This window comes from Dipteris shenzhenensis, chromosome 2 (genome assembly GCF_047967505.1).
Source record: "Dipteris shenzhenensis isolate YYH24624 ecotype China chromosome 2, Dip_SZ_1.0, whole genome shotgun sequence".
In the NCBI taxonomy this organism is placed as follows: Eukaryota; Viridiplantae; Streptophyta; class Polypodiopsida; order Gleicheniales; family Dipteridaceae; genus Dipteris; species Dipteris shenzhenensis.
Window position 1 is genome coordinate 26,866,588 of NC_141597.1, and position 9,719 is coordinate 26,876,306.

Genomic DNA, 9,719 nt, shown 5'->3' on the forward strand with positions numbered 1-9,719 from the left:
AACAACCATCAAGACACAAATTTGGGGGTTTTATGACCTCTACCTCCTATTTTTAAAAACTGTTCTTTTAAAAAACAGTTATTTCATAATAACCCATCAACTTCACACTTACCTAATTAAAATATCGTTTAAAAAAAATAAGAAATCTATCATAGCATTAACCTCATTAAACTAAAATATTTTTTTTGCAATTCCAGTGTTGTTATGTGAGACGTCACACTTTTAAATTTACAAATTACCACCCACACTCCAAAAAAACAAAAAGGGAAAAAGGGGGGCCAGTGTCCCATCAATACTTTGCCTGCTACATTGGGAAAATTTTCTTATAACGCCCCTCAAAAATGACTAAAAGCATCTTAACTAAGGATTACCTTTCTTGAAGTGCCCTTCAAAAATGATTGAAAACATCTTAAGTAGAAGGATGACTTCTAAATTACCCTTCCAAATGAACAAATTTGAGGCGGGTGACTTGCATACAGTAAGGAGGGCTAAGGAGGGCTAATGGACGGTAGAGCCACGTGAACTTTGCCGGTGGTAGTGACATTGAATCCCATGCAAGCAAATAACTTGCTCGTTTATACTAGAGCCATTGATGCTAGTCGATCAAGGGCGGAACGCGTTGGACGAACGCTCTGTCCTGCTCTTTAAGTTACCTTCCCGCCTCAAAGAGCTTTCCACTTTGCCTTCAAACCGACACGTCTGACGAATTTCGAAGCACTACACAGTAAACACAGCTGTGGTGATTCACCCACGGTCTCAGGGCAAGCTTGCTCGCCATGCCAATAGATCTTCGGTAGATTTCCAGCTGGAGACCCAGTGGTTCTAAACGCCCTGCAAGCCTTATCAATTCCTGGAAGATCCGTAGATCGAGGCATCCAGTTGCCCGGCTACGTCATCATCATCATCATGGTCGACTGAGCAGTGATCTTGCACAATGCAAACTCAACAGGAGATCACCCCAGCAGGGACAAAAATTCAGCTACTCCCCTACTTGTAAGTTGAAAAATAAATTAATACACCAATTTTTCTCATGAAAAACAAAATAGAATATCCATTTTTCATTTGACAATAAAAATTATTTAATGAAAAATCCACATAAATAAATCTTTCATTGAAGAAATGTTTACAAAAAGCACCAGCAAATAATATAGAAGTGATATATAGAAAAAGCACTAAACAAATAATATAGAAGTAAAATTGTTCACATCTTTATTTTTCTACTCTTTCCTTGCTCATTTTCCCATATATCCAAAACTCTAGACCAAGATACATTGGAAGGATCGACTTGGTTTGAAACAAGCATCATATGAGCATCTAATGTTTCCAACACTAGATTACTTCTATCTATAGTTTTGATTTTATTTTGTCTTGAAAAGCCTCTTTCACACTCTGCTGTACTTGCTGGAATAACCCATATGGCTTGCCATAGTCACATCAACTCTGGAAACTGCAAAAACCATTCATCCCCCCCACTGTACACACAAAATTCCCATGCTTTTGGCATCCGTTTATCAGACCCTGCTGCATATAGCTGCTCCACAAAGTCCTCTCGCTCACTAAGGCACAACTCTTTCTTTGCAACTGGGTGGTAACCGCTGCAGAATTTTTCAAGTAGCTTTCCAAGCCATTCTTGAGTCTTTGATTCTCGATCATCCACATCCTCTAGATAACTTCTGGGCTCAAAGAACTTAACAGCATTAAAAGTACCCAAATCTGTAAATCTGCTATTCAATGCATCAATTACAGCCTGTACAAATGTTCTCCCCAACAATATACTATCATCTATGCTTCCCGTATTATTATCATCATGTTGAGAAGGCACACTATGCTGCAATAGGATACCATCTTCTTGCTGCTCCTCTCCTTGAGTAGAGGTTGAGGCATTCTTTTGCTTTCTAGGGATTGGAACAAACCTTAAATTAAAAATTTTGATTGCATCATTTTTTGTATATTTCAAACCACCTGTAATTGCCATTTTCAAAAAAGGAGCTACATATGTACTCCCCTTTCCAAAAGGCTTGTTATGGCGTAAAAACATCTTCTTCAAAGTATTAATGGTGTTGTCCAGCTTGCGTCCTATTTCTGTAAGATCAACTACTTCATGTTGAAGGTTCTTACTCAGGATGTTCAATAATTCCAGCACATCTGCAAGAAGGTTAATAAGAAATTGCACTTGGAATATAGTGGCTGTCTGATAGCCTTTTAAATTCTGAACTTTCCAAATTTCCAGAATTGCAGGCATAAGCTCAACAAGCCTCTTCATCACTTGACCTCTAGATAACCATCTAACATCATGGTATCGAAGTGCTTTTAACTCAACAATCTCAAAGGCATCCAACAACTCTTTGAATTCATTGTGACGCTTAGTTGACTTGCCTAACCATGTGTAAACACTTGCAGCCAGCTTATCAACCACATCCATTTGCCAAAAGCATTTGCTTGCATCCTTTATAGCTAAAGCTTCCCGATGAGCTATACAATGTGTGGCCAATAGCCTAGGAAGAATACTTTGAAAGCGTGTAACAACTCCTATATTCGATCCTGTCATCACACTAGCACCATCGGTAGCAATAGAAACCATTCTCTTTATGTCAAGCTTCACTTCCTCCAAGAACTTCATCATTGCTTGAAATACAGATTCAGCATCACCATCGGACAGAAACACCAAGCGTGTAAACTTTGTGACCTGCTTATTCTCCTTTAAATATGTGATATAAATGATCAAGTGCTTCTCTAATGTGCGATCTGTACTTTCATCAACCATGACAGAAAAGAAAGAACTAGACAGCATTTCTGCACTTAATAGTTCTCGAAAGTAATTCCGAAGTGCCATCAGAAATTCTCTAGCTGAGACTGGATTTACATAAGAAGCATATTCATCCATTAATGAAATATTTGGCATTTCCATGTAACGATTAAACTGGACTAGATGTGGATACTTCTCCAATGGAATATTGAAACAAGAGCAGAAATAAACACACTTCATGAGACATATAATTTGCTCCCTTGCTTTATCATGCAATGCATCAAATCGTTCCCTTATTGGACTTCTTTCTCGATCTTTCCAATCTCGAAAGCATATCTCTGCATTTTGATGCTGCTCTGATTTAGAATGTGCCTTTAATGCACTTAACTGCAGTGATTGTGCTCCTTCCTTAGCATACACATTTTCTTTTGTAAACTTTGTACAATATTCACACTTCACTAATACCTTCTCCCCTACTTGCACCTTGTATGCCCAAGGGTATTGCAAGCGCCATTGACTTCGATACCTCCTAACTATCATCCCCTCTCTCTGTTGTGTTACATCATTGTGTCCCTCAAATTCTTGCATCCCATCCATACTATCATCATGATCCTCATCTCCAAACAAATCTGCATACAACTCCCTATGTTTTTGCGACTGCTCACCATGGGTCTCATCACCTACTTTATTGAAAAAAGATAATAAATCACGCCCCTTTCCTTTCTTATTAACACTTCTAGCACTGCTTGAACCTTCCATAACAGTAAATTCGAAAGCAACCAACACCTATAGAGAAAAATATAAAACTGCATCAAAACACACTCTTTCGACTCCACAAAAGAGACACAAGTAATTGCATTAAGATTTCATAGCTTCACTCACCTTCTACATGTACACGATCTTGCCAGATCTGCTGAATGAGACTTGACAGATGTAATCGAAGACCTCCCATATGATTGCAAGTGTTGTGCACTTTGCCATTGATTTTGATATTCGCATCTGGACAGTTCATTTGATTTGAGCGATCTTAAGTGGAGTAGCATACCTCCCACGGTCCACCATTCCAGGGACTGCAGCTGCTGTCTCCAACATCATCGCTCGACACCCATACCGTTTCTGCATCCAAGATTCAACTGACTCACATACTGAAAAAGAGATCTTCAACAGCCCTGCAGCAGTAGAAAGGACATCTAGAAAAGCAGACAGGGATGGGCAGCTGGCTGAGCTTCCGCTACAAAGGGAGGAGGAGTAGGAAGAAAGAGAGGCAGATTAAGGGAAAAAGATGCAGGAGAGGACTCAGGTACGTCTGTTGCTTCAAGGTCACCATAAAATTCTGGAGTAACGATCTTCTCCACCGAATAGCCACTGAACAAGCTGCTAAAGCTCCTATGTTACCAGCAACTAGAAAGCCGTTTACCCGTGCTAGGAATAGAGGCCCAAGGAAGGGAGTCAGAAATGCTAACGCCGTACTCACTACCAGAAGGCCTATCCATACCCACATGGCGCGTTGCTTGCTTGCTTGATGTTTGACGTCGTCGCACGATTTGATCACTTTCTCGCACGCCGCCTTGGCCACATCCAGGTAGTCGAGAATGTCTTTGTGCAAGTTTTGCCGCTGCACGTTTACAAGCTTCAGCTCCTCCAACGCACGAGCCCTCGCCTCACCGTCTCCAATCATCTCGATCACCGCACTGAGCCTTCTCACTTTTTCGGTGGCGTCATAGTAGGCACCAAGAATTCCATAGTTTTCATCAAGTATTCGACTGGGAGAGCCTCGGATCAAAGCCATGATAGAGTCGTCCAGTTCCTTGACGCTGGACTAGATGACCAAAGTGTTAAGAGGTCGGCTGCCCTGGCCTTACAACAGTTTCTTGCTCCCTATTATGGTCCCGAAATTCCCGATTCGCAAATCCAGCTTCCGTTGGCTCACAAGGTCGACATCCTAGAATCAACTCCCTTGGTTCTTCCGCAATTTCCAGGACATTAGTAATCTTGAGTTTGAAATTAGTCTGAATTTTAACCTACGGCGGGCAGCAGAAAAGGCGAAATTTTGTTTCATCACTACGAAGTGAATGTGACTGCTGAAAGAGAGGAATGCTGCAATGGCGATATTGCGCAATGTGCATCAAATTCAATGCGACTAACTTACGGCGAGATGACGAAGAGCAAACAAATCGCGTTGCAGCTTCCACAGATGGGATGATTGTGAAATTTTCAATTCACTGGGCGAAGGATGCGACTCCCTAAGCTTACTGAAGAGGAGAGAACGACTAACTGGCGGCTTCCATGGCCTCAAATTGAGGGACGAAGATGAGGAGTTGTAAACCGACCTAAGGTCCGAAGAATGGTTTTGACTCTGGATTCCCCTGCATTACCTTCTCGCTCCTGCAGGATCCTCTCATGCTTTCCAACAGTCATCTCCAGCGGCAACATTATAATACATATCATACCTTCCGTCAACGGACGAAAGGACAAAAGGCAAGCCACGGACGTCAATCTCACAGCTCCGTCCATCCGATTATCAACAGATTCAAGGTTCCAAACAGAAAAACAGTACTCATACATGTAGTATTTCAGTCAAACAGAACAAAGGCGGCATGCCCGGGCAACCCTCGATCATCGATGACAGTGAAATACCAAAAACGACAAAGTAGAAAACCGAGATTCGAGAATCGAGACCAAAAAACACAACCTGTGAGTACCTGGAAAAACAAGTTTGTTGGCCATCGAAGCGCCTTCACTATCCACAAAGCAAACTTGTCTATCAACGTATCCGCCTCTTGAGATCGATTTTTGTGTCGGACAAGGAAGGGAGGAGGAGGAGGAGGACTCAGGAGACAAGTGAGGACTCAGGAGGAGGAGCAAGGAAGCGAAGACGAAGAAGAGAAAGGAAGAAGGCCCGATTTGGGGGCAGGGATCGATGGAGGTTTTATAGGGGGGAGGACTCCCTCCCCTTCGCCCTCAAAGCCTTCAACACCTCCAGGCTCCCACCCCGATTCCTTCCTCCGCTCCCTCAATGAGGAACGCCTCCGCCTCCACCACCCTTTCCTCCCTACGCTGCACTGCTGCTTCCAGCACGGCTTTCACCGATTCCTTGTGCTTGTATGTAATGCACCGCAGATTCTACGCTGTGGAGATTGTGCTCGCTTTGGAACACCTGCACCAACTGGGATAATAGGAGATTGGAATGGATTGGACTGAATGATTCTGAGAGAGGGGGAAAGAGATGGATGGAAAACAGAGATAGAGGAGAGAGCTCAGAGGATATGGAGCGAAAGAACAGCGGGAGAGGTGAAAAATGCAAGCTTGGTTGGCTATGGCAGTTGGAGCCATTGGCGGGACTAATTAAATTGGAGTGGGTGGCTCACACGAGCCACCACTCAAAATCATTCATGCTCTTTGGATTCCCTAAGATCGGAATCCGGATTTCATCTAAACATATGAAATTTTTTTTTTAAAACCAGTTTTTCATTTGACAATTAAAATAGATTGACGTTTTTCATGTGAAAATGACAAAAGCTATTTTGCATTGTCATTTGACAAAGAAATTCTAAATCAATGTGTAATTGATACAAAAAAGGGCTAATGACATAGATATCCTTGTCAAATTTTGTCCCTGCACCCCAGGCTCCCAACATCCATTGGGATTGGTTGCCAGTTTATAGCAGGGCACTGGGGCAGCTAAGGAGTTTAAAGAAAAGTGTCAATATTGCCTGTGATTTGCTGTGAAGCCACTGGTGAGTAATTATAAATTGGGATGCTAGGCGGCAGCAAGAGAATCGGTAAAAAACTACGTTACAATCACGGAGAGTGCCTTCAGACAAGGGTTCAATAAATGGAAGAGGTATTGCAGCTGCAATAAATGGAAGAGGTATGCCGCGACGCCGTAAATGTGAGACCACATGCCGCTAGAGAGCTAATGTAAGCGCAAGTGCTGTTGAACTTATAGTCATGTCAATGCTAAAGAGGCCCAGGATAGTACCAAAAATCTAATAACGGCTGCAACAGTAAGGCGAAATAAGAGCAAACGGGTAAATAAAAGGGCATAGCATATTAGTTGATGCTAGAAGAGACGAGATCGAACGATGAATCCACTTTCTGTTTCTTTCTTGAAAGAAACGGGAAAATTTTAGGAACCTCTATTTCCGTTGATTTTCGAAAAACCTTTCTATATATAGAAGTCGGAGCCTGGAGGTCATGGATTAGTCACCGGGCAAAAGGTTGGGCTATAAATTCTCCGAACTTGAAATTATTTGCAGGGCTGCAGCAACGAACTCCGTGGCTTCATCAGTACGAGAATTTAGAAAGATAATAACAGGAAGTCCAGGAGGCACAGTAAATGATGAAGATCCAGAGAAAAGTAGCATATAGTTAATTACGACTCACGAGTCAATCAGCATGTATAGGCCAATGGCCATTTTATCCAATCTCTCGTAGCAGCAATGCAGCCTACACGGTTACACCCTGCAGCAGCAACGTATCGTTAGAAACTACTTTGACGGAGTCTACGGCTCTATCCTACTACCTAGTCGTGAGAAGCAACCCGACAAATATCCATTGGAGGACGGGCCCCGAGTCCCGACGACTCGCGACGAGCCTAAAAACATGAGTACAGAAGCAATAGATTTGAGCGCGATTTCCAGAGCTGAAAGTACAGTGACACTGTACACATTGATAAGCAGTTACGAAGCAACGAGTTGGCATGATTGCGGGCAGAAAAGGTTACGACGGAGGGCACTATATAAAGCGCAGAGATGAAGCCAATTTTTGCATGCGACGTTGGCTCGGAACTTGATCGTGTAGACTCTGCTGCCTTTCAGATGGGGACCTTGGCTTCCTTGGCAGCTGCCATGGTGGTGATGGTGTTTGCTATGGTTTTAGTGAATTGCAGTCCTCAAACTAATAGTCTGTGCGATGGTGATGGCAAAAAGGGATGCAGTCCATGGCCACCACCTCCAAAGCTCAGCTCCCCTCCTCCTCCCACATGTCCTCCCCCTCCTAAAACACCCCCTCCCAGTAGCTCCCCCCCTCCTCCACCTCCCTCCACCCCCGCTCCTAGCACCTCCCCGCCTCCTCCACCCCCTGCTACCAGCCCCCCTCCTCCTCCTCCTGCTAAGACACCCCCTCCCAGTAGCTCCCCACCTCCTCCACCTCCCGCCACTAGTAGCCCTCCCCCCCCTCCCAATAGTTCCCCACCTCCTCCACCCTCCGCTACACCCCCTCCAAGCAGCTCCCCATCTCCTCCACCCACTCGCAGCCCTCCACCCCCTCCACCTCCTACGACACCCGCTCCTAGTAGTTCCCCACCACCTCCACCTCCCACATCACCCCCTCCAAGCAGCTCCCCACCTCCTCCACCTCCTAGCAGCCCTCCTCCCCCTCCACCTCCTACGACACCCCCTCCAAGCAGCTCCCCACCACCTCCACCTCCCACAACACCCCCTCCCAGCAGCTCCCCACCACCTCCACCTCCCACAACACCCCCTCCCAGCAGCTCTCCACCTCCTCCACCTCCTAGCAGCCCTCCACCTCCTACGACACCCCCTCCAAGCAGCTCCCCACCACCTCCACCTCCCACAACACCCCCTCCAAGCAGCTCTCCACCTCCTCCTCCTCCTAGCAGCCCTCCTCCCCCTCCACCTCCTACTACACCCCGTCCAAGCAGCTCCCCACCTCCTCCACCTCCAAGTAGACCTCCGCCCCCGCCACCTCCTACGACACCTCCTCCAAGCAGCTCCCCACCTCCTCCACCTCCGAGTAGCCCTCCACCCCCTTCACCTCCTACGACACCCCCTCCAAGCAGCTCTCCACCACCTCCACCTCCTCCAAACAGCTCCCCACCTCCTCCACCTCCAAGTACAAGCCCCCCACCTCCTCCTCCCAGCAGCCCCCCTCCAGGAGTACCACCACCTCCCAGCAACAGCCCACCACCTCCGCCTCCCGTATCATTCCGTCCACCACCACCACCTCCGAGCAACCCCTCACCACCTCCCCCTTTGAGTGCACCGCCTCCGCCTCCTGCCGGTGGTACATGCCCCCCTTCCAAAGTTTCAGGGTGTTCAGTCTGCAATCCCCCGTCCCAGTCTTGTTGCAACTATCTTGAGGCTTTAATTGGTATTGGGCTGAACGTGAAAATCTGCTTGGCACTCTACTTAACGCCTCTAGGCTTACTGGGGGAACTCAGCGTTATCGCGCAGACATGCCCAGGTATATTCGCCTAAAGAGGAGCGAATTATACTTCTACCGCAGCTGGTCCTAGTTATCTAAGATATGGTTAGTTTGTCTACGAACGATAAAGCAGCTTATGTAATGTCCGACGGAAGGAACATGCCGATATTCCTTTTTTTGTTTAGCCTTTTATAAATCATTGCTCCAAGGCGTTCTTTTACATACCAACTTGCGTCGGGCAGCGTAACTACGCCCGTATCTACAAAGCGACTTGAGTTGCGACTTGTCCATGAAGTTTCCTAACGATCGTATGTATGTACTTCCAACTCCCTCGCCGTAACGACTAACGAGACACCGTTTAGCTGCAGCAAAATGAGCGTGACATGTTTACTTGCCGTTCTCTAACTCCGAGTTTGATCTTAAATTAGAGTCGAAGATTTGGTCTCTCCACCATCACGCCATGGCTTGCTCAAAGATTCCTACATGTCACTAAAAAGTTCGTGAAGTAAGGTGTAGTTTGTGAAAATTAAGTATAAAAGAAAGGGGAGCTTGCCAAATGAGGACTTACACCTAAATTCAAGATGAGAAGTCAATAGAAAGCGGTTTGAGTAGTAGCCTTCCACGTTAACATATTGGGATCAAAATTTAGGAAGTGGAAAGCTAACCTTGATGAACAACTAGAATCTCTAGGGGATGAAACTTTCGGGGTCATGCTTGATCCACACACTTAGCTTGCAGTATGCTTATAGTTAACCCTCACTACATATATATGTCCTCGTGAAGGCTCTAAGCTCTTTCTAACTTA

General features: G+C 45.4%; 2 protein-coding genes across 2 annotated transcripts; one reads left to right on the plus strand and one right to left on the minus strand.

The window, feature by feature from the left end:
• Window positions 1-662: 662 nt before the first annotated feature.
• On the minus strand, window positions 663-3,260 carry LOC147904558 (uncharacterized). The gene is made up of 5 exons (XM_087391706.1): window positions 3,212-3,260; window positions 2,896-3,102; window positions 1,483-2,805; window positions 1,271-1,419; window positions 663-887 (listed from the first exon to the last, which is right to left on the minus strand). The coding sequence occupies exons 1-5, from the start codon at window positions 3,258-3,260 to the stop codon at window positions 663-665; spliced, it is 1,953 nt and encodes a 650-aa protein (XP_087247832.1).
• A 4,240-nt stretch (window positions 3,261-7,500) lies between these two features.
• LOC147904559 (uncharacterized) lies at window positions 7,501-9,138 on the plus strand. The gene has a single exon (XM_087391720.1). The coding sequence runs from the start codon at window positions 7,501-7,503 to the stop codon at window positions 8,965-8,967; it is 1,467 nt and encodes a 488-aa protein (XP_087247846.1). The 3' UTR covers window positions 8,968-9,138.
• Window positions 9,139-9,719: the final 581 nt, after the last annotated feature.

Coding starts and splice junctions, on each gene's coding strand:
- LOC147904559 (XM_087391720.1), top strand. CDS start 7,501: ATGAAGCCAATTTTTGCATGCGACGTTGGCTCGGAACTTGATCGTGTA.
- LOC147904558 (XM_087391706.1), bottom strand. CDS start 3,260: ATGGCGCTTGCAATACCCTTGGGCATACAAGGTGCAAGTAGGGGAGAA. Junction 2,806..2,895: donor TCGTTACATGGAAATGCCAA/ATATTTCATTAA, acceptor ACTTTCGAGAAC/TATTAAGTGCAGAAATGCTG. Junction 888..1,270: donor ACCAAGTCGATCCTTCCAAT/GTATCTTGGTCT, acceptor ATGATGACGTAG/CCGGGCAACTGGATGCCTCG.